We start from the raw sequence: 25,378 nt of genomic DNA, 5'->3' as shown, positions 1-25,378 counted from the left end.
TAGTGGATGTATGTTAGTGTGAACATTCTGTGTGTGTCTTTGCGTGCATGTGTGTACGAGCGTGCGTGTGTCTGAATGTGTGCTCGCGTATGTGTGTGCGTGCGTGCGTATGTGTGCGCAGGTGTGCGTGGGTGTGCTTGTGTGCGCATACGCGTGTGGGTGTGTGCGCATATGCGTGTGTGTGTGCGCGTGTGTGTGTGTATATATTCGCGGGCTGCCAGTGCATGTTGCAGCCGCTGTTAGGTTTAGTGCTCCTTCACTAATGTTTGGCTTTTCTTCCTCTTCCATCGTGGCTGCCGCGCACGGCTGTTCCTTATTGGCTTGCGTCCGTACGCCTCATTTCCTGTGGAGTCTGCATCCATCCAACGATTGTGTGGTACTTAAAAGGAAGAGCGTTCTTCCTGCAACCTCATTACTGGTAGTGTTTGTAAGTTAAGAGACATGACACGACATTTCTCCCTGAGTTGCGTTGGAAAATATAAACTTTTTAATGGTGTAAATGCTGTAAGAATATGTATATATGACTTTGAAGCGGTTACCAGGTCTGTAAAGGGGAGTTTCTGTTCTGCTAATAAATCATCTCTTGGCTCAGTCACTCTGGACTTTGTTCCTGCATCGTGTTTGGACCACGTTTGGTTTGTTTTTTTGTTCTTGGTTTAAGGAAAGCTTTTATGTTCAGTAATCCCGCTCTAGATGATCCAATTAAAAATACTACAACAAAAAGTAGGCTAGGCATTGCCTGCTAATGTCTGTATTTTTTATTACTTAGGTAAATAGGTCACAACTGGCCAACGCTGTTCCTGGAGATCTACCCTCCTGTTGGTTTTCACTCCAACCCCAAGAAAGCACGCCTCATCCAACAGCTAGAGATCTTGTTCAGGTGCTAATTAGTACAATCAGGTGTGCCTAATTAGGGTTGAAATGAAAACCTACAGAACGGTAGCTTTCCAGGAACAGGGCTGGGCGGTCCTGAAATCGGTCATTTTCCCCAAAAATGTTTTTATTTCCAAAGAATCGCACTAGATGGCGCAATTGCATCAATTTGTTTTTTTTTTTTACCTGTTTGAGACAGGGAAGCACAAAGAGCTCAGAGAGTCCTAACGCTCTGCAGCTTATCCTGGCGGGGTCACAAAGGGGGACCAGCAGTGGGGGGGCAGTTGGGTGGGGGGCTTAGGGATTTGTATTGCTGCAGGTGGAGGGCAGCTTAGGCCCAGGGACAATTGTTTTGTCAGGAGGAAGAGGAGGATGAGCACTGGTCTGGGACCAGTTCAGTGTTTTAGCCCATAATGGAGAAGGTTAGGGTGTGTTTTAGCTCATAATGGAGAAGGTTAGGGTGTGTTTTAGCCCATAATGGAGAAGGTCAGGGTGTGTTTTAGCTCATAATGGAGAAGATCAGGGTGTGTTTTAGCCCCTAATCGAGAAGGTTAGGGTGTGTTTTAGCTCATAATGGAGAAAGTTTGGGTGTGTTTTAGCTCTTAATGGAGAAGGTCAGGGTGTTAGCCAGAGGGAAACTGATCCAGGGTCAATATGCATGAGCTGAGAGCCTTTATGAGTACAAGCACTCATCACCTGTCTCTTCCAGTGAAAGGTGTCTGCCAACAGACACCTTTTGGAGGTGTTTGACATTAAATACCCTGTAAAATCTAAATCATATTATTTTTATTATTATTATAAAGAGCCAAAGAAAACAAGCACTATTTCAGCTAAGATTTATTATTTACTTTGTTTACAACATGAATGCACCGAAGTTCCTGTTCTGTTTAAGTAAGTCATCACACTCTCGGTGCTTCTCCAGGGTTGATATCAGTGGTAGATGTTCACTTGCAGTAGCTCCCCTGTTCAGATCTTATCTGACAGACTGCAGATACCAAGAAGAGGCTGTTTAACTAGCAGCGAATGGGTTTAAAAATGTATTAATTGAGTATGGGAAAAGCCCCTAATTAAAAAATTAATTTGGGGATTAAAAATTTTTGTCACTCCCAAAAAATTTTGTGAGAGTACTATCGAGCTGAAACTTTGAAAGTTTTATTCTGACCTCAAACACAATCACTGTGGATCCGGTGAAGTGATACCAACGTTATGAGCTTAGAATAAAGAAACATAGAACGCTTGCCGCGTTCTGGAGTCCCATTTATGACATCATGCACATTCTGTATGACCAAGCACAGCGCCAGCCAATGCTGACATGGGAATTAATCAAACGTTACAATACAATTTTACGATTTAGTCATTTAGCAGGGGCTTTTAGCCAAAGTAACCTGACGACTTTGCTCTTGCCAAGCGACCAGCGTTTGTGACTTGGGAGGTGTGGTCTAAGTGGAGTGGTCAGACTTGAAACCTGACTGGTTGGAAACGAAGAGGTTACTCTGCGAGATGTAAAGATGGTTGGTTACGGACTGCACACTCAAAAGCATTAGACATAGAGGAGAGGAGTGAGATGAGCTGGATGTTATGTATATCCATTGGGTTCTGAAAGGGTGTTTTGAGGAGTAACACACAACACAACTTTGTCTGCTCGTACCAATTGGATAGAGCAGAATTATGTCACATACACACATAGTGGGTTGCAGTGTCTGCAGGTTTAACTCCAGTCCTGGAGGGCCGCAGTGTCTCCAGGTTTGACTCCAGTCCTGGAGAGCCGCAGTGTCTGCGGGTTTAACTCCAGTCCTGGAGGACCACAATGTCTACAGGTTTAACTCCAGTCCTGGAGGGCCGCAGTGTCTGCAGGTTTAACTCCAGCCCTGGAGGGCCGCAGTGTCTGCAGGTTTAACTCCAGCAGGTTTAACTCCAGTCCTGGAGGGCCACAGGGTCTGCAGGTTTAACTCCAGTCCTGGAGGGCCACAGGGTCTGCAGGTTTAACTCTAGTTCAGTGTATGTATGTTTTTGTACATTGCAGCGCTTAAGAATTGTGAATACGTGCAAAAAAGGTTCTCTACCTTTTTCACTAGAGTAAGATGTCCTCAGTTCTTCAAACTTAAGCTTAACACAGCAGTTCATTCCAGATTCACTGCAGATACAGTACACAGCCTCATTAGACAGATAATGTTTTATGGCTCTCAAGGTTATCTCGGTTTTAATAGGAAGTGCGCTCTGTTGAACAGCATCTGTTTCCACAAAGCCCGACCTTTGGCCCCTAACGTGGTCTATCTTTCAATTGCTATTAGGCTTTCAAGGTCAATTATATTCCTCGGTGGCACGGCGAATTAACGCCGCCGTATCTCGGCTTCCATTTTTATGGCGGTGTCACGGTCACAGCTGAAGTGCAAAGCCGTCAGGGTTTTTTTTTTTTCGACGGAGCTCAGAAACGGGCAAAGTTCTCTCCGCTGTTGAATGCGAACAGAATACCTGCTCCCCCCCCCCTCCAAAGAATGTGTAGAAAAACATCTCATTCAAAACAAAGTGTCCCGGAGGATTATCTGGACTGCAACAGTGGTCACTGGGTGCTGAACTAGAGCAAACTGTAATTCAGTTGTATATAAATTCTGATCATTGTTATTGTCTTTAATATTATTATCACTAGCAGTAGTAGAGATTATTATTGTTGCTACGTTTCTGTTGAACCTTGTAATGAGTCACAGAGTATTATTTGAGCTATAATAGTGGTTACTTGGTTGAAATTGTAACTCAATTTAAATTATTATCATGAATATTATTATAACTAGTAGTCATGGTTATTTTTAATTATTATTACTATTTAAACTCTTGCACTCGGACAGTTATTTGATCTGCACTATGGAATGGGTTGTGGGAATGAATGGAATATTACTGGTGTTTGTCACAGAAAACAAACTTTTCTCAAAACATGAACATGAAAGTTCTTATTGTATGGCTAGCTACAGGAAATCACAATTTTGGACTGATTTTGTCAAAATATCCTTGAAATGGACTAATAGCAATTTACGAAACCCTGCTGTTACTTTTTCTTACAAGTGTGTGAAGTCACAAGATTTAATCTTTTAAGACATACTTTTTTCAAAATTTAGAACTAGGAAAATTCTTAGTTTTTTTATGTAAAGCAAGCCATTTCTAAACAGTATAGCTGGAGGTCAAACACAATGTCTGTTCTGTATGGATACTCACTTCTGATTGGCAGGCCACTTAACAGTCCAGCTGCTGATTGGTTAAAATGCAAAGTACCACGTTGCTTTGATATTCAAGTCCTCCAGTAGTGGGCAGTGTCTGTATTAGAACTTTGTAGCTTAAATAAAAAAATTTTAAAAATCTTTAAATCTCAACGGAATAAAATAGGCTTAATGTAATAGCGTTCGCTTTCTCTGGGTCCTTGTGTAGCAGTAAAACTGGTTTTGATTGGCCGTGTCCCTCCTTGCATGCGTGCCCTGGCTGGGGGTCACAGCTGGGCTGAAGTTTGCCCACTGGGCATCCCAGGCCACTGCTGTTTTCCACAGGGGATCCATCACTGGCACTCACCCACCAATCAGAGATCTCCAGTTTTCCTTTCGCCTCCAGTCCCCTTTCCTCTTGGCGCCCCCAGTGGAGGAACCAGGTAACTGCACCTGCTGGAGCAGTAGAATTGCTAAGGAACCGGCAGAACCCCACATGTGTAGAGCTGGTCTTGGTTATCAAAACTTTGAGTGTACAGTATCCAGAGGATAAGCACATCTAGAGGACAAGCATGTAATTGCTTGGCAAAAAAACTTTGCAAGGTCTAAAATTCAGACATTTTCAGAAGCAACTCCTAGTCATAATCTGATACTGACGTGCATATATAACCATTTAGTATTTGATTAATATAACAGCACATTTTCGTACAAGTTTGTTCCTTGAAGTACAGTACAGTTTTATTTAAATTACAATATAATTACAAGGGTCATAATAAGAAATATTTGAACATAATTGTTATACAAAAAATATATCTGTTAGTTATTATTAACTGCAGTGTAGTTTTCTGTTTAATATAGCATTATTGTCAGTGCATTTCCCTCCAAGATATAAACCTTAAACAGTTGAGTGCTTTAGCATGTAAAATGCGATAGATAAGGTTTAAGTTCAGTAGACACGATCCTCCTTCTGTAATTAATAGATAGCGAGTGGCGTGTTTGGCTTCTGCTTTTCTGCTCCTGATATGAAGGATTATAAATGTTTATTTTCTTTATGTGTCATTTTTATTCACCACGCATTCAAGATAATACTCCAGGCACCCGTAGAAAAGTTAGGAAACTAAAATAAGATTTGGCTTTCCATAAATCAAGTACACTAGATGGATATTTAGGCAATGTATCTATAAAATCCAACCTAAAAATGTTAAATATTTATTTTCTCTTTTAATCAGGGCATCAGACTGTGATCTTTATGGGGATCTCCTCTGTGAATGAATGGTTGTATAAGCGTTCTCTCCTGGCTCTAATCGCCGTGACTGTTGAACACGGAGCAGAGTTTATGCCGTTATCATAGCTGCCCCCCCCCCCCCCCCCCCCCCCCCGATGCAGCCAAGAGCCATGGCAACATTTCAAGAGCCACATGGGACTCTAATGGGAGCATCGGTTCAGAAATCACATTCTCTGGTCTGTGGAGCAATGAGGCCCGATCGATACGAAACCACATCACCGCGTGCCCTGATTCAGAACACAGGCTAGAAAAATCCTGGTCTTAATATGTTAATATAAATTTATTTTGCCTTTTTTTTCTTCTTCATATTTTTGCATTTATGTTTAGGTTATTTTTGTGTGTGTGTGTGTGTGGTTGTTTTAGTTTGTTTAGCGCTGTTGTTAAGTACTGCGTTGGTTCGTTTGGAACTGAAGTACGGTGTTGTTTCTTGGTTGTTACTGGATTTCTGTATTACCTGTTTCGTTCTCTATATAAGCAGCGGTTAGGGTTAGGGTTAGGGTTAGGGTTAGGATTTCTGTATTACCTGTTGTGTTCTCTATATAAGCAGCGGTTAGGGTTAGGGTTAGGGTTAGGGTTAGGATTTCTGTTTTACCTGTTGTGTTCTCTATGTAAGCAGCGGTTATGCGTGTAGCTCTTCTGCAGGAGTGCTGGGTGCTGCTTCTCGTCTCTCGTGGTTTTGGTCTGGTGAAAGTCTTAAGTATGCGCTAATACACCCCCCCCTCCCCCTTAAATCACTCTGAATAAGAGTCTCTGCTAAATAAATATAACGTGTCAAATTGTGCTTCTCTGACTAACGTCAAGTTAGGATTTGCCAGTTTAACTCTCAACTCTTTTTTTGTGTAAAACATCTGCTGTACTGGTCACTTGGCTGTGAGAACCCAAGAGGCTTAACTGGTCTTGGTCTTTTGAGAGCCGCTTCACTAAAAGACCTCTGAAGTTGTCATGGTGAACTTACTGTTCCTGCATGGTGACTATATCCAGCTCCTGGGGGAACTTACAGTGATGATGTTACTGTATTAACAATTTTCCAGATCGCTGACTTCAGCAGAACTGGGGTAAAATGGAAAAACCCAAAAAAAAAAAAAAAAAAACGGTTGAAAGCACTGTTGTACAGTTTGTGTGTGTGTGTGTGTGCATACGTACATGTGCATGTGTGTGTGTGCATACGTGCGTGTGCGTGCGTGGGTGTATGTGCATACGTACGTGTGCGTGCATGCGCGTGTGTGTGTGTGTGCATGCCTGAGTGCGCCTGTATTTAAAACTATTTCCTTATTCACCAGTCTTGTCTGGTTGACCATCAATAGGAAATCAGCCTTGAAGCCCCTCCCCCCTCCCCCACCCCATAGCAGTGACACACACTGTGTACTGATCTACAGTCTTGCTGTTTTTCACGCTTTTTTTTGAAGGGGGGGGGGGCAGTCTTTCTCAATTTCTCTTTTTCCTGTAAAGCATCTTTATGACTGAACTTCTGTAGAAAGGGATGAATAAGTAAAACAGAATAAATTTAGTCTGCCTTCATGAATATATCACATTTATATGTTTATACCAAGGTATGCATAGTATTCATTTGCATGCATTTGTGTACATTTACCAATTTGGTTACGCATAAATGATCATCTTTTGAACTTCTTTAATATCTAACAGCTTACTTTCTGTCTCAGCCTCAGATTGGTTTGGTCATATTTTTTATTTTTTGGAACCCTGTGTGGACAGGAACATTCCCCCAGTGTTCTCTGGGTGTTCTCTGGGGGTTCTCTGGGTGTTCTCTGAGTGTTCTCTGAGTGTTCTCTGGGTGTTCTCTGAGTGTTCTCTGGGCGTTCTCTGGGTGTTCGCTGGGTGTTTTCTGGGTGTTCTCTGGGTGTTGTCTTGGCGTTCTCTGGGTGTTCTCTGGGTGTTGTCTGGGCGTTGTGTGCACACCAGGCACTCTATCTGGGATTTCAAGGTCATACCGATGTCTCTATCATTGACTGTTAATTTTTAATGCACACATGGCCTTCAGGGTTTTCTTATCTTCTGGATTGAGTCCAAATCAGCAATGTCACCGGCAGATTCAGTGGAGCTTCAGGAACCGATAAGATGGGCACTGAAGGCCTGCTAAAGGTGTGTGTGAGAGACACACGTACTGCATACAGGTACACAGGTATATACAGGTACTGCACACAGGTACACACAGGTACTGCATACAGGTATATACAGGTACACACAAGTACACACACATACTGCATACAGGTACACACAGGTACTGCATACAGGTATATACAGGTACACACATGTACTGCATACAGGTACACACAGGTACACACACATACTGCATACAGGTACACACAGGTACACACATGTACTGCATACAGGTACACACAGGTACACACATGTACTGCATACAGGTATATACATACAGGTACACACAGGCACATACAGGTACTGTATACAGGTACACACAGGTACACACACGTACTGCATATAGGTACACACAGATACACACAGGTACATACAGGTACTGCATACAGGTATATACATACAGGTACTGTATACAGGTATATACAGGTACATAAAAATACTGCATACAGGTACACACGGCTACATAGAGGTACTGTATACAGGTATATACAGCTACATACAGGTACTATATACAGGTATACACAGGTACACACAGATACTGTATACAGGTATACACGGGTACATACAGGTGCTTTATATCAATATGCATAAGTTACTGTATACAACTAATCACAGATATATAGGTATGCACAAGAGTATTCACGTACATTTAGGTTTGCAGCACAGACACATCAGGTACTACATACAAGTAATCACAGGCACGTATAGGTATGCACAGGAACACACAGGCGCTATATACACACATGCACAGGTACATGTGAGCACATATTGATATGAGCATGTGCTTATAGACCCTGCACACAGGTATGCATATGCACCAAAGTGTCCAGATGCATTCAGGTTAAAACTAACTAACCAGATAAAATTTCCAATAAAACATTAATGATATGAGTGATGTGACAACAGGATCTGTTTAAAACATGGTGAGGAAAGTATTTCTATCTCAGATATGGTACACAACTATTAGAGAATACCGTCTGATGTCTTTTTTAGGGACATATGTTTCAGGTTTCCCCGCAGAAGTTGTGCTTCTTTCAACGAGGCCATTGCATTCCAGTCAGATGCACTTTCTGAAAACCCATTGAGAGGACATGAGCGAGCCCAGCGCGGCCTCAATGGGCTTTTCAGACGCACCAAAACAAGCGAGACAAAAAGGTGACCGAGAATGGCACCCAAAGCGGGCTTTAGTGCCCGGAAAAAGTTTGGCAACTCAGAGGAAAACGGTCAGGTGGCCCTGAAGCGTCAGCTTCCCTGTTTCCCCGCGGATGAAAAGCCTGAACGCAAGAAGCCGTTTGACCTCCTGCCCATGTTGTTTCAAAGCTTCAACTCCAGCTTTTCCAGGATTCAGCCCACATCCTCAGTATTCCACCCCGATGGCGGCACGGTGGTGCAGTGGGCAGCGCTGTCATCTCACAGCAAGAAGGTCGTCGGTTCGAATCTCGGCTTGGGGCCTTTCTGTGTGGAGCCTGCACGTTCTCCCCAATGTCTGCGTGGGTTTCCTCCGGGGTACTCTGGTTTCTTCCCACAGTCCAAATATGTGCAGGTAGGCTAACTGGAGACTCTAAATTGCCCGTAGGCATGAGTATGTGAGTGAATGGTGTGTGTGTGTGTGCACTGCGATTGATTGGCAGCCTGTCCAGGGTGTATTCCTGCCTCTCAACCTCTCAATAGGCTCCAGCACCCCCCTCGACCCTGCCCAGGATAAGCGGGTATAGAGAATGGATGGATGGATGGATATTCTAGCCCTCCTTCTGTCATTCACTGTACCTTCTGGCAGTTTAGAGAGGAGAAGTGGAATGGAGTGAGTCGACCGTCCGCTTAATCGCAAAATATGTGTCAAACCGTGGCCTCCGTTTCCAGTCAGACGCATTTTCTGGTCTTCTGAAGTCACCAAAGACTCCAGGGTTAAACGAGGTCGTCTATGGATCTAATCCGCCAACAAACCACCTCTATCAGTTTGAGTGTCCTTTTAATGGTTTCTGCCAATACATCAACTGGCCTGTATTTGGTGCAAGGTGTAGTATAAATTGGTTAATGGACTGTATGCAAAATAAATTTAAAAATATTCATACGTACATACTGTAAACACCTCACAGCTAGACCAATGAGGGTTTGTAGCTGGAGGGGAAGGTATCGCGTGTTCTCCCTTGGCTGGTGTGATTCAAAACCGAGATGTTAGTTAGTTTTCATCTGTTAGCAAGAACAGGGCACAATTAGAATTAAGAATGCACTGGTTCCGTTGCCACGGGTTAGATATGAAGGCGCTGCTTCATATCCCGCTTAAAGCTGGCCTGAAACGGATCAGTAGCATTCAGGTTACTCTCCGTTCGTAAACGGGGCTATGCTGTCATCAGAGATATATCCGATCTGTCGCCGGACTGTCAATATTCCAATGGGAGCATCAGAATATTCACAAATGCGCGGAACAACACAACAGATATATCCATGACCACAGCCAGAAAGCGTAACAGTTACTAGGTTTTACCCTCGTATTAAATCTGACTCCATTTTATATGATAATTTAAAATTTGGGTTTAACTATACGTGGAACTTGGGAGTGGTTACACTCGACTCTATCTTGTGCCATTATTCCTCAATATATGCTCCCGGGTTTAGCATTATTGTTAAATCTCAGTTCGGTGAAGAATCCAGAGGGTAGGAGTCTGACCACCATAATACATGCCTTCCATGCCTGGCTTACATGGATAGTGCATAGACAGTTATGAGCCCAGAGCGGTTAAGAATCTATCGGGCTCCTTAAGGCGAATTTGGGGAGAACCAGCGTACTACGCCCATGGGTCCTCTTATGCCAAACAACACCAGAACCGATCCCACCAATCCCTTAACAGGCAGATCGTGGTCACCTATCTAACTTGAAGACCCCACTACAGACGTTTACTGTACTAGACCCCTGATCAGTAGGTCCTAGTCAGAATTGCCCCCCTGAGTATTTAAACGGAATTTCGGCTGAAAAGAAGATAAAATGGATTAGAGTCATGAAGACCACGCAAGTTAAAATCAGAAGAATTTATTTAACAGGCAGGTAGGTTATTATCTTCAATTCCAAATCAATTATAAGGGTTAAAAACATAAAGACAGAGTAAAATAGTTCTTACCCAGCCTGTTTAGCTACACACAGAGCACAGAGTATGTACCACGTGGGGAAGTCGTTTACGATCTTCCATGGCTATTTCTACACAGAACACATAGCCTAGTATGTGCACTGAGGGAAGTCGATTACGATCTTCCTTGTCTGTCTACACACACCCCACAGATTATGTGTAACGTGGGGAAGTCGGTTACGATCTTCCCCGATTGCTTTGTCTCCCTTCCTTTTAAGCCAAATCCCGCGTTTGGTCTAGGCGGCATTGCCATAAATTAACCTGTCCGAATCATAAATCTCTAATTCCGGCCCCCACCATTTGGAGGAGGTTGTTAAAACAATTGGTGGGGAAATGGGGAAAAGGAGATGATTACCAGAGAGGACATTCCATTGTGTTAGGTTTTTCCTGAGTTATTGAAACTATGTTTTTTCAAATCCTATTTGGTATGAAACATATTTCATTCAATGGCTTAAATTATTATGAACATGTACATACCAAACATGCCAAGTGGATGTAATATTATGGTGCAGTTGTCATGAAAATACCCTTCTGTTTAACCATTGTACACGCAATCCATGTTATTATTACATAAGGCATAATACAATAATACAATGAACACATGTGCATGGTTTGTAAGGTTTTCCGGGATTTGTAAATAAGATATAAAGATGGTTTATAGTCCAGATCCAGAAAAGAAATACAGAGTGTAATGTCAGAGGGGTCCATATGTGGGCAGTGTGGTACTGTCCCGTGTAGTGCCCCCACCAGGTGCCGGTTGCTTCACCCTTTACGACCCCAAAACACCCACACCCACAACCACAGGCAAAGAGACTAGTTCCCCTTATCTTGGTTGTGTCCAGGTGGTAACATTCCAGAGAGCCAAATGGCCTGCCCATTCAGAGGAAGTCCGAGTGACTTATTGTTTTACCACAAGGCTCTCGGGTCCTTTGAAGTACACGCTGCGTCCCAGCATGCTGGCTCGTTCAAATGTCAGCCTTTTCTGGGTCCCAGTATAATTTCCCTCTTACAATACATACGTAGAAAATATTTAAAAAAACAGGAGGATTATTATTGTAATTATAGACATTTCCCCCAGCTTGGTCAATGAACAGGAGTCCATTGCAGGTGGGTGCTACACATTGGTGGTGGGTGAGGTGAATTCCCCTTCATCACTGTAAAGCACTTTGAGTGCTCAGAAAAGTGCTATAGAAATGCAATGATTCATTCGTTCATTTCATCACTCGCTCCATCAGCTGATTTTCCTACGCAACTAAATTCCCTTATTCTCCCAGTTGCAATTTTCTATGCATGAACAAGTGCCGGTCATGTGACTGGTGAGATCAGCGTACACACACCCATTGTGAGTCAGTGACTCAGGCCACACGTTGCTGAGAATAACCATGTCATGGCGATTCGAAGCGAGAGGAAACGGTTACGGTCAGCGAGCGGCCGGACCAGCGGCCCGACGGTAGCGCTCGTACCCAGGAGTGACTCCAGCCTCAGAGAGGCCGCGGGGTTACCTCCGTACAAACCCAGCGGCTTCACAAAAACCGTCCAACTGTGAAATTGGGCGAGAGGTGAACAGGATTAAATCCGCACGGCTTCACGCAGCCGAGCAACAGCAGCCCGCCGTAGCTCTGCAACATTCTGGAATATCTCTGGAGCGCCAGCAGCTACAAATGTGCTTTTATCAGCATGAGTGTGATACACGACACTCATCACAGCCCACAAGCTGACCTCTATTTACTGTACTGAAGAGACGTAATGTGCAGTTTGACAAGAAACAGGCACAAAACTACATCGCTGAATTTTATTGTTTGGGCAAGCCAAACTTCCATTCAAACTCCTCGCCAGGACGAACAAGATACTGAATACAGGGTCTACAGACAGTGTGAGCGTTGTATCTGCATGTCTTAGGGTTGTGTGGGTTGTGTTTACTCTTTACTTTTGGGTCAATTTGACCCCATTCAGTGTTTGAATATATCAAAAATCAGTAAACTGTATTAGGTTTTTTATTACATATTATTGTGTTGGGTTCAACTATTGGGGTTAAAAGAGGAGAAACAAAATAGGCTTTCAAACTGACTTTGGTGGCACAGGTCTGTAAAATGTACCTGAGGTGTCTACCTATGCCCTTTGGTGTACATCCAACCAATAGTACGTACCCAAACTCCAGCCCTGATCAGTAGAACATCTCCATACTCCAGCCCTGATCTGTAGAACACACTCAAACTCCAGCCCTGATCTGTAGAACACACTCAAACTCCAGCCCTGATCTGTAGAACACACTCAAACTCCAGCCCTGATCTGTAGAACACACTCAAACTCCAGCCCTGATCAGTAGAACACACTCAAACTCCAGCCCTGATCTGTAGAACACACTCAAACTCCAGCCCTGATCTGTAGTACACACTCAAACTCCAGCCCTGATCTGTAGAACATCTCCATACTCCAGCACTGTTCTGATGAGAGCAAAGCGAAATAATATTGACCTGCTTGACGTGATGCTGTGGTACAATCCACAGACATGCTTGTTTTCCTGTCTTCATCACCTGGTCCTAGGCTTGGTAACAATGAGAGAGCAGAGAGTCTAGGACCCAACCCAGGTAGCAAGCAGTTGCAACCTCAGGTACTTCCTTTCCACCCAGCTGTAATGATGTCATCACAGGGGTGTTTCTCACACGTGTGATTTGCACTGCAATACTCGTCTTTCACATTCAGGATTATGTCCAGGTGCACAGTCTGATCTGAAGAAAGAGACATGATGACAAGACTTCTTGGTGGACTGATGTTGTCTGCATACGCAACAGAACCCGTGTCTTCAAGGACTGTGCTCCTGTAGCTCATGTAAGACCAAGATTAAGTATGGGGACAAATCCCGGATTTGAGGGACTCCAGTGGTTACCGGGGTCCTGTCGCTGTGGGTATGGTTACTGAGCATCCTTTGAGTACTTCCAGAGGCAGTGGAGAGGCTGTGCTATGTCCCGAGGATCTGAAATGACCTCACATAATACAGCATCAGAGTAGCATGACTATATCAAAGGCCTTGCTCACGTCTGCCAACGACACCCGGATTAGTCAACGAGGACTAGCATGCGTTAAATAAGGCATTCTGTTGAACAGCTGTGTATCTACTAGGGTAGAGCCAGATGCCACCATGTGTATTTGTATCTGTATTTGTTCAACCCACAAAATTCTGGATAAAAGTGGAAGTGGGCATGGTATAAACTGGAAATGGGTGGAGTTTAACCCAGAATAATATAAAATGTTTAAAATGCTAAATGCTGAAAATCCCAGATTTTTACCATTATAAATACTGCCACTGCTATTATTCAGATGTTAAAGTATTAAAGCCATGGTTTTACAATGACATCAAAAATCCTCCAGTTTAACAACAGATAATTTGCTTTTTAAAGCTGTATTTATCAATGAATAGCCTATATATTATATGGCCACAGCAGGCTTTTATAAGACTGACTTGAAGCCCCACTTTACCTGTATGTTTGATTTGCATAAGTTTGGATGCATTAAATAAAAAAATGGAAAAGTTTCCCTGGCTGGAATACATCTTCAACTGTTATGCTCTTACTCAGACTTCTCCAAGTTGTATTTTGTGAAGACCAGCTCCTGCATATGAGCTGGGAGTCTAGAGTGATAGGGAGACACAACATCCCTTGCTATACTGAAAAGTTTGCTGGAAAAAACACTTGTGCGGGGGCAGGTCAGATGTTTTAGAGCCACATGAGCCAGTGCTGGGTGTGTCATTAGCCCACAGCCTGTGTCTATATGTTTTAACTCCAGAAAGGCCGCTTTTTTATTACCTACCACTGCCACACCGGACCGGCGTCAGACATATTTGCATATCTGCACCAGCAACGACCTAACTGCATAAAGATTACGTAACCATATCCAAAATGATTTTCTTGAGATAAAGGACACAACTGAACCAACTTTAACTTTTGTATCTCTAAATTATAGTGGTTTTGTTATGTAGGCTGTAAGGCAAAACGCATTGAGGCATGTCACAGGAACGCTAAGAAAAGCGCTAAAATGTGCGTGACAACACACAAAATGGAAAAAGCAGTTAAAGAAATACATTTTAATAAAAGTTATTTCTTTGGTCAAAACGAATTCAGCACATTTCTCCTTCCGTTCTCATGAGAGGGAGCTTTTACGCAGCTTTTACGCTGCAAATTATCTTGTCCCTTCCTGGGGACCCTCGCAGCCATTTAGCATAGGAATGTGACATCCTTGCCGCAGACACTAGAGGTGTTATACTGAGACACACTACAGAGGGGCTAGACACAGAGGCATGCAAACTACAGACACAGTAATGGCAGAAACGGAAACACAATACACTACATATAATATATATATGTAGACTACATAAAACTGGGAACCTATCACTAGGCACCGTCACTATACCGTTATCAGTTCCACAGACAGCGCGCAGCTCTGGTGGCTTGCCGGGACCACGCCCACACAAATCGTTACGCTGTCTACTCCAGCAGCTGTTCAGTGACCGAATGACCGGCGCTTTCATATGAGTACCCCAAACAAGCGCTGTCAAAACTAACTCTTCACAAATGATCACAGGAAATTCACTCGCTGCAATCGTGCGATGAAGTTAATAAAGCCTTTGGGGCGGTGAAGAATAACTGTGGATGCTGTAGTTATGGAAACAAACTCAGAATTCAATAGTGCAATAGTGCCACCGACGCATTTTCAGGTTTTCACTGAAACTGTGACTTTGAATAAACTGGACAGGTCAGCTACATGACAGCTGTGTGAAATGTAACATCGTCCCACCATTTTCATGGATTTTCCTTCTTCAGCAGTTGAATGTGTCCTGTGTAGTATGCCTCCTGTGTAGTATGCATCCTGTGTAGTATGCATCCTGTGTAGTATGCATCCTGTGTAGTATGCCTCTTGTGTAGTATGCATCCTGTGTAGTATGCCTCCTGTGTAGTATGCCTCCTGTGTAGTATGCCTCCTGTGTAGTATGCATCCTATGTAGTATGAATTCTTTGCTTGTTTAGCAAGCTTGTGTGCTTAACTCCTGAGTGCGCTCTACTTCTAGGTCCGTGTTTATGAAACTGCTTCTGACCATCTAGAATGATTGATTTGATTAATTTTTTTTCTGTCATCCATGTTGTCTGTTATATTTACTTTCCTCCTCCTTTATGACATGCGTATGTCCGACATCGTCGTAATCGTAGTGTGGAAGCCCTCCACTCTGTTTCATAAACACTGTTTTCTTCATTAATTTTTATTTGACTGAGCACACATGCTCTTTCACAGAAATGCCCTGTTCATGGTCCCCCAAGTAGCCTGACCTGCATGTCTCTGGACGGTGGGGACCCGGAGGACACCCGGGGAGAACACACAGGGAAGCTCCACACAGAAAGGCCCCGGCTGAGATTCGAACCCGTAGCTATCCACTGCGCCACCGTGCTGCCCATAACGAATGCTGTCTGACGCGTGCAATTACATTACTATTCCCCCACCCATTCTTCCTGAAATTATGTCCCTCCTAAACATGTGAGAACCGTCAGGGTGGAGCAGATCATGTGGCATGTATTTTGTTTGCCAGGGTTCTGTTGCACAGGCAATATTGCTCAGCTTGAAGGGCGCCTTTGTGCTTTCCTGTACACCAGAGATCAGATACCGGGCTGCAGGAGGCTTGGCGGTCTCTCGGCTGGCATAGCTATTTTTTTTACTGTAGCTCTGGTTGGGTTTTAATTAGATTTTGAAATTTGATGGATCTATAAGGTTTGTTGTCAGTGCCAAATTGACCATACAGGACAGGAATTTTATGTGGTAAAAATCGTCTTCCTTGGTAGCTGGATAAGGGTCGCTGCAGTCCCAACACTGGATAACGGTTTTGCAATTCCCTGAGTAAACTGCATCTGTCACGCATACATAAACATGAAATTAAATTAATGTAATGAATTAGGATTGCGTGGAAGATTTAGGATTCAGACCGAATACAGGTTTATTTTTTTAGATAAAGTAAAATAACTGAGATAATATTTCTGAAACACACCACTCCTTTCTCGCGTTTTCTGAAGTGTTTGTCTGATCTGAAATCGCGCGCTGGGACCTTGAAAAGGTTTCCCAACCGCGCGTAGTTTGGGACAGTCTATGTGACACTCGTACCCGTGTACCGGGTTCAAGGCCGTCAAACAGATTGTAACCTTTCTTATTTCCTAGAGGCCAGCGCACGCAGCGTCTATCTCTCTGAAGGGGGTGTGCCTTCTTCCAGGTTGTTAATAATTCATGAAACTCCGACAAAAATCGTCACTCCCGTGTTACATGTATAAAACCGGGTCATTTTCGTCCGATGTCCGTTATTGATCTCTGACTGTACTGGTTCTGCGGCCGCCGCTATAATGCTGAGCATTGCTCTAATCTGGGGATTCTTGGTAGCGGTATGCTGCTGCCTGTGGCTCGCGGTGGGCATCCGCCGAAGGTGAGTAACTTTTACGCAGCGCATCTGCGCAGTCAATAGACTATTGACTATTTGCCTCGCACAAAAATATTCCGGTACAGTCTTGGGAATTAAAACGGAAAGGGAATAAAAAAATCCTGAAATACGCGGAATACTGGACCGAATAACCTACGTAGATGAAAAATTAAATTCAATGAATCATACACAATTGTGCTGTAAATTAGAGGGAAAAAGCATCGCAGCTTTGCGCGTTTTGTGCGTTTTGCCGTATCCATTAAATCTGTTATCGTTAAATATGCGTTGTGATTGCCACCTGAGGTTATCCAGTCCTACTTAAAAACGTTCAGAAATGTTAGAAGCGAGCCCGACAGAAATAGTAATGTTATTAAATGTTATGCTTATTTCTTTCACATTATGAACTTTTCCTCCCAATTAATTAATTAAATTAAATTAATTAATTGAAAGGCAGGCGGCACCTTTCCCCACTGCATGTTACAGAAACCATGGAGCTACCATGTAGTTAACGTATGAATTAAGCAATTTGAAGAGTTTAAGTGTAGAAGAAACCATTACATTTTATTTGCTAATGATTTAGATGACCGTGTTGCCTGTTTTAAGAGCGTCCAATTATAACGTTCTAACGGACGCCTTTGCTAAACGAAGAACAACTAATAACAGATAAATAGGCTTGAACTTGGGTTTGAGATGTTCTGATATCATTTTGCTAGGGTATAAAATAGGTTGAACACCTTAAATTCACCTTTCATAACGTCTTAACACTAGCTATCCGGGGTGTAATAAAGACCAATTCTATGACATACAGTTTGCAGGACTTTGCCCCACAAAATTACATCGGACTGTCTGCAGAAGGTCTTATCTTGATTTTACTGGACAAGTGTAGTATTTATCTTGTCACTGTCCCAATTACGTTCTTCCCCCTCACTCTCTGTAGATGTATTACTAGAGCGAACGTGCAGCGAGATAATTTTTATGGAAGCGGATTTGCAAGGGATGCTATTCGCGAGTTGGCAGCAATGCGAGCATCTGGCGTGGTGTTAAACGACGCGAATAAAGTAGACAAACGCGGAAATCTTGGCAAACCTCGGAGTTGGTAAGAGTCCGCGCGCTTGTGCTGAGCGCTCTGTGCGTCTCCGTTCCAGGCATCCGGGCGAGCCGCCGATTGAGAATGGCCTCATTCCGTACCTCGGGTGCGCCCTCCAGTTCGGCGCAAACCCGCTGGAGTTCCTGCGCAGCAGACAGAAGAAGTACGGGCACATATTCACCTGTAAGATCGCCGGCGAGTACGTCCACTTTCTCTGCGACCCTTTCTCCTACCACTCGGTCATCCGCCAGGGACGCCACCTGGACTGGAAAAAATTTCACTTCGCTGCTTCCGTTAAGGTAAGAGCGCTTTGGGGAAAAGTGTTAGTACTGTGGGACCGGAGGGTTCCCCGCAGTGCTTGTGTGTGTGTGTGCGTGCGTATGTGTGCCTGAACTCAAAATGTAATTACCTGAGTTCAAGTTCAACGGAAATTTCTCCGAGAGCGAGAGAAGAGTGTGCAGACGAAAACAAAGAATATGAAGCACTCCGCGTCATTATCAAGCCTTATTATTATTATTATTATTATTATTATTATTTTGTTTGGTTTTTCCTTTACTGCCTGTGCAAAGAAAGACTTTCGCTGATTTGCGAAAGCGTTGACGCGGCAGCTGTAATCGCTGGAATTAAAATTATTGGCACGCAGAGATTGCGCATTCGAACGGAAATGGCCTTTGATGTGCGAGATGGTAAACACTCTGCATCCCGTATAGCCTAATGCAGTACTGCAGATAATCGATAAACATTAGCCTGTTCGGAATCACAGAAGTCGCCATTCCTCCACACCAAAAATCTTATGGTCTGCGTTTTCAATGCTGTCCATTGTTCGGAACGACACGCCCAGGGAAGGGGATTTAAATGTATAGCTTGCAACTTTACATTTACATTTCGGAAAAAAGTTTAAAATAAAAACTTTTATCCGATTTTCAGCAGTTCTTTCCTTTATTCAGAAATTTCAAATTAAGTTTATTTTCAAATTATTATTATTATTATTATTATTATTATTATTATTGTTTCATTTTTACCACCTGATGAACCATATAAAAAATATACACTACCGTTTTTATTTTTCTCGCGTCTGCACTTCAGACACACTCATATAAATGTGTAATTTCCATACTATTTGCAATTAAACTTCTATATAAATGTTTTTTTTTCGCAAGCAGCCAATGAGAGCCCTGACAGCAGTCTTATGTGGGAATCCCCATTAGAAATGAGTGATAAAGCGAGGCTCCGCCCCTTTTACCCACAGGCCTTTGGGCACGACAGCATGGACCCCAAATATGGGCACACCACGGAGAACCTGCACCAGACCTTCCTGAAGACCCTGCAGGGCGACGCCCTACCGTCCCTCATCCAGAACATGATGGAGAACCTGCAGAACGTTCTGCTGCAGCCCGGCTTCTTGCCCATGCACACCCAGGACTGGCAGGTGGACGGCATCTTCGCCTTCTGCTACAAGGTCAGTGAAACATCGCGGATGTTCCTGTTCTAGTCACAGTGCATTCTCATGTTCTAATGATCTGGGTCGGGGATGGGTTGAATGTCCCTGTTCCAGTCACTGTGCATTTTTATGCTGTAATGTTGTAGTTGGGCTGATTGGCCTGTTCTCGTTGCTCCGTATCCTTATGCTCTTTTGTTCTGATCCAAGGTGATGTTTGAGTCGGGCTACCTGACGCTCTTCGGCAAAGAGCTGAGCGTGCAGGAGGACCAGAGCGCGGCCAGGCAGGAGGCCCAGAAGGCTTTGGTCCTCAATGCCCTGGAGAACTTCAAGGAGTTCGACAAGATCTTCCCGGCGCTGGTGGCCGGCCTGCCCATCCACGTGTTCAAGAGCGGCCACAGCGCCCGCGAGAAGCTGGCCAAGACCATGATGGCCGAGGAGCTGAGCAAGAGGAAGAACATGTCCGACCTCATCTCGCTGCGCATGGTGCTGAACGACACCCTGTCCACCTTCAACGACCTGAGCAAGGCCCGCACCCATGTGGCCCTGCTCTGGGCCTCCCAGGCCAACACCCTGCCCGCCACCTTCTGGACCCTCTTCTACATGATCAGGTATGGGGATCCCGGGGCCCCCCCGTCCCAGAACCACCCCCCCGCACCCCCCCCCCCCCCCCCCCGCCCCTCCCAAAACACAGGATGCACCCTGCCACCCAAAACACAATATACACCCGCCACGCAAGACACAGGCTACAACCCCCCCCCCCCCCACCCAAAACACAGGGTACACCCCCCCCCCCCCCCAACCCCACCGGCCCAAAAAAATGGTGGGTTGGATACTAGCAGAAACCCACACATTGTTGGTTTTTGACACTTTTTGGAAGTGTTTACGCATTAGCTGCAACACTACAGATTCCACTGACCTAAAATGGTTTAGAAAGAAAAAAAATCAGAGAGTCACTGTAATCTAATGCTAGGTGGTAAGTAGCAGGATAACACAAGTGCTGTAAATGGGCAGGGCCATCTAGGATGTTCGCAGAACAGTTCAGCCGGAGGACTGAGCGTGGAATCGCTTCTGTCTTTGTCGCCAGGAGCCCTGAGGCTTGCAAAGCTGCCACCGAGGAGGTGGAGAAGGTTCTGGAAAGTACTGGCCAGAGACCCGACCCAAAAGGACCCCATTTGACGCTCACCAGGGAACAGCTGGACAACCTGCCGGTCTTAGGTAAGAGCAGTGCTGCGGAAACTAAGCCTGGGTTCTCACACGTTCCTGGATAACCTGAAATTTATTGATGCAGTGATTCTAAGTCATGAAAAAAAGGCATGGAAAATTAGAAAACTGCCAAAATGTCCTGGGAAATATTTTTAGTGTAACCGCTGCAATGTTTAAAGGCTAACAACTTTAAAGTTTTGAAAACACAACCTCGTCCACCCCCACGGTCCATGATCTCAGTCCACACCCCCCAGACCCCCCACATGCCTACAGTCACAGTCCACTGCAGGTGATGGTCACATAGCATGTTCTGGGAAACAATGTCTTGAAGAGGGGAGTTTGACCCTGTAAGCGCACTGATGGCACTGGATCAAATAAAATCCAGCCTCAAGCTTGTGGTACTTGGCAGTAATATTTGCATTTCAGCACTTACTAGAAGCTTTCAAACGGGGCAGTTTAAACTGCTCAGGTTTTTATTTGTTTTACATGCAGTTCCTTTAGACTGCTGGATTTTGAAATGAAGCGATTCAAGTGTCTTGCTGGGGATTACAATGGCACTGGCCCACACAGCATTTGAACCCGCAACCAGTAAAGGCATACTGTGCAGGATTTTCAGCCTTGCTGTGTGGTTGCTTGTGTTTATAATTGTTCTCACCCTTGCCCACTCACCTCTGTTTCTACACTTTTATTTTTATATCTCCATTTTTCAATAGCTGTGCAATTTTGAGGAAAAGCCATTCCAAGGTTGACAAGGTTGATTTTTGAACGAGGCCTGACGGCTTGTAATTTTGCTTCACTGTACTTGTGCTTCTTCACCTCCACCATTGCAGTAGCCAGCTCGCTACAAACGCTCTGCTGAAACCTGACCTCACCCCACAGGGTCTGTAGCCACACCATCCACTCCCCACACAGAAAAGAGCGTCAAAAAAAACGTCCCAAACACATCTTACAAATAGAAATCTTAGAAATACAGGCAGAGGAGCACAGATTCATGCACAAAGACAGAGACTGCCGGTGCATCATCGATATGATTCAGCATGGTTATTTTATAATACTTTATAATATAATCCTGCATAGTGTGACTGTAAGCTCCCTGCACAAGCCCAGCTCCCTTATACCCTCCCATTATACTCTACATTATCCGCCAGATTTGCTTTGTAAAATTGGATGCTTTCTTCACAGACAGCATCATCAAGGAGGCCATGAGACTGTCGAGCGCCTCACTCAATGTCCGGGTGGCCAAGGAGGACTTCCTGCTGCACCTGGACAACAAGGAGTCGTACCACATCCGCAAGGACGACATCATCGCCCTGTACCCTCAGATGCTTCACTTCGATCCGGAAATTTACGAGGACCCTCTGGTGAGCCCCAGTTCTCTCTCTCTCCTCAGAGCTCTGAGCATGCAGGGGTACTGCCTATTTCATCACTGTGTGGCACACCCTGCCAGGTCACGTCCTAGAGACAGAAACTCTGGGGGTTTTCAAGACCAGGTTTGATATGGTGCTGGATACTATCAAGTCTGTAGGTAATCAGAGAACTAGGTACAATTTAGTGGTAGGAAAATGGCGAGCATGTTAGGCTGAATGGCCTGTTCTTGTCATTAAGTTATGCTATGTTACGTTACGTTACATTACGCTACGTTATGTTATGTTATGTCATGTTGTGTTATGCTATGTTATGCTATGCTATGCTAAGTTATGCTATGTTATGCTATGCTATGCTATCTTACCTCATGTTATGTTATGCTATGTTATGTTATGTTATGTTATGCTATGCTATGCTATGTTATGCTATGTTATGCTGTGCATGCTATGCTATCTTATCTTATCTTATCTTATGTTCAGAGGCCCCTTCTACTTCAGTAAAGGCATAGAGAAAATGTCCCAACTGTCTGCTAGTGGAAAACCTAATATTTTTACTTCAATTTGTTACACTGTTTGTTTCGAATTAAATTGAAATTTTCAGTTAATAAAAATTTTAAAAATATAGGTGTAACAAACTCAAGTGAAATTTTAGGTCTGTCCAGTGAAGCATTTGTTTTTAGCACTGTGGTGCTGATTCGCACAACCCATCCCACAAGTTCGTGGTTAACGTCAGACTACTAGGGAGCAGCTGTGCATTTGCTGGCTGTGAAGCCATATATTCTTACATTTTCTTCCCCATACACTTATCACTTATTTATCAACCCCTCCCCCCCCCCACCTCCTCGCTCCCCCCCCCCCCCCCCCCCCCCACAGACCTACAGGTACGACAGATTCCTGGATGAAAGCGGCCAGGAGAGGAGCAGCTTCTTCAGGGGGGGCCGCAAACTGCGCTACTACTACATGCCGTTCGGCTCGGGCGTGACCAAGTGCCCCGGACGGTTCTTCGCCATCCACGAGATCAAGCAGTTCCTGTTCCTGCTGCTGGCGCACTTCGACATGGCGCTCCTGGACGGCCAGGTGAAGGTGCCCCCGCTGGACCAGTCCCGCGCCGGGCTGGGCATCCTGCAGCCCACCTACGACGTGGACTTCCGCTACCGGCTCAAGGCCCAGTAGGACCGTGTGACGCGGGCTCGTGTGTTTACTGTAAATACTGTACATTCTCCCTGTGCCTGCTCTGCTGCAAGCTTACTGTACATAGAACTGAACGTGTGTGTGTGCTTTGGAATGATATGTTATGGTGGTGAAATGTACCACAGACTTTGTTGTTGTTTTTTTTATTAAAAAAAAAAAAAAAAAAAAAAATATATATATATATATATATATATATATATACATGGCGGCTAATTTTTGAGACATTCAAGATGGATGTCGGGTTAAAGGGCTTGGCGCTTAGGGTGGAGTTGCTCTTTGGGGCCCTTTGGTGACTCAAGAAGTTGACAAACCGGCAAATACATGATGAGCAATAATTCTGTCAAAGTCTTTGAGTTTGGGAATGATGTGTGCCTTTTCAATTCCCCAAATAATCAGAACAAATGCCCCACTTGGTGTACACAGCACATTAACAGTCTGTGGGGCGACATAGCTCAGGAGGTAAGACCGATTGTCTGGCAGTCGGAGCGTTGCCGGTTCAAACCCCGCCCTGGGCGTGTCGAAGTGTCCTTGAGCAAGGCACCTAACCCCCAACTGCTCTGGCGAATGAGTGGCATCAATTGCAAAGCGCTTTGGATAAAAGCGCTATATAAATGCTGTCCATTTACCATTTACATTTACCAGGGCTACTTGGCCCTGTTCCTGGAGATGTACTGTCCTGTAGGGCTTAACTCCAAACCTAACAAGGCACACCTCATTCAACAGCTAGAGCTGGATGTGAGGTGTGCTTTGTTAGAGTTGGCGCGAAAACCTACAGGACAGTTGATCTTGCAGGAACTGAGCAGGGCAGCCTGCTCAGTTCCTGCAAGATCAACTGTCCTGTAGGTTTTCACGCCAACTCTAACAAAGCACACTCACATCCAGCTGTTGAATGAGGTGTGCTTTGTTAGGTTTGGAGTTAAGCCCTACAGGACAGTACATCTCCAGGAACAGGGCCAGGCAGCCCTGCCCTACGGACTGTTAATGTGCTGTGTACACCAAGTGGGGCAGGACGGTAGATCTCCAGGAGCAGGTTGGGCAGCTCTGCTGTTGGGCAGTTCCCTTACTAGTGGGCCCATCCACCATTTCTGGATTTCATGCCAACTCCTGCTCTTAATTGGTTAATGAACCCAAACATTTATATGCTCTTAGATTAAGCAAAACTGTCGACAGAAGTCTGTTCTTGTGCCTCTAAATGACTTTAAGATTTAATGCTTTTAAGCAATTTTAAGGAATTTTAGGAAACAAAAACCTGTCTCTGGCCCTCTAGAAACAGGGTTCTCCCTCCTCCTGGTGTAGGGGGAGCACTGTTCTTCACTGAAGGTTGTGTGTTTCGGTGAATTTTTGTTTTGGTGTTAAGTGTGTTTTAGTTGTTAGTGGTTTATATTGTCTATAGTTTTAGGAATGTGCTCTATGAGCAATTGCACAGGATAAATCACACATAGGAGGGGTGTGGCTGTTTTATGCACTCCTCCCACATTTGGCTCTAGGCCCTGCCCCTGTGGGAGTTTCCCTGTGGATGGTGTCCGTGCTCGTGCCTAATGTCAAGAGCAGTGTACATTACTGCACCACAGAGCACTAAAACAAATGTTTATCTAGGCTGTTATCAATATAAAAAATAACTTTTATATCCCGTGACAACCACATCAGAATAACCGCTGTCTGTTATGACATCATAATAGCGATCTCCCGTGGAAACATGCCAGGAAGGCTGTGCACATTTTTTTATGCACATTTTTTTTATACACGACTTTAATCAGATGGACTCTGTGGATGTTTTATCAGCAGTACATGTTTGCCAGGTAAACAGAAGTGTCAGATTATCCGTTTGCTTTTCCCTTGCGATAAGATTGCCTTATCGGATTCTTAGTCCTATCTCTCTCAGAAGTTACGCAGCGTCAGAAGATGCCGGAGTTCATTGCAGTTCACCAGCTGTTCTTCTGCAGAATCCACTGCGAATGCTACTGTCAGTCACACATTATTCTGTATAACTTTCATGTTTCCCACTGTAAAAATGCCAAATATTCTCTCTGACGAATAATAAACAATAAAAGCACCCGC

The 25,378-nt window shown here is 44.3% G+C and overlaps 1 protein-coding gene across 1 annotated transcript; it reads left to right on the top strand.

Annotated features, from left to right (window-relative positions):
- Nucleotides 1–16,839: 16,839 nt before the first annotated feature.
- On the top strand, nt 16,840–23,491 carry LOC118233129 (cytochrome P450 7A1). Its single transcript, XM_035428506.1, has 7 exons — nt 16,840–17,040; nt 18,180–18,420; nt 19,371–19,580; nt 19,770–20,170; nt 20,647–20,777; nt 21,948–22,126; nt 23,003–23,491. Exons 1-7 carry the CDS (start codon nt 16,961–16,963, stop codon nt 23,300–23,302), a joined length of 1,542 nt encoding a protein of 513 aa, XP_035284397.1. The 5' UTR covers nt 16,840–16,960; the 3' UTR covers nt 23,303–23,491.
- The last annotated feature ends 1,887 nt before the right edge of the window (nt 23,492–25,378 follow it).

Source organism: Anguilla anguilla, chromosome 8 (assembly GCF_013347855.1).
Source record: "Anguilla anguilla isolate fAngAng1 chromosome 8, fAngAng1.pri, whole genome shotgun sequence".
Lineage (NCBI taxonomy): Eukaryota > Metazoa > Chordata > Actinopteri > Anguilliformes > Anguillidae > Anguilla > Anguilla anguilla.
This window is presented reverse-complemented; position numbering and strand designations above follow the sequence as displayed.

What these genes read in the sequence shown, in the direction of transcription:
- LOC118233129 (XM_035428506.1), top strand. Translation starts at nt 16,961, where the DNA reads ATGCTGAGCATTGCTCTAATCTGGGGATTCTTGGTAGCGGTATGCTGC. An exon ending in ACTTCGCTGCTTCCGTTAAG is followed by an intron (nt 18,421 to 19,370) that starts GTAAGAGCGCTT and finishes TTTTACCCACAG; the next exon opens with GCCTTTGGGCACGACAGCAT. An exon ending in GGACAACCTGCCGGTCTTAG is followed by an intron (nt 20,778 to 21,947) that starts GTAAGAGCAGTG and finishes CTTTCTTCACAG; the next exon opens with ACAGCATCATCAAGGAGGCC.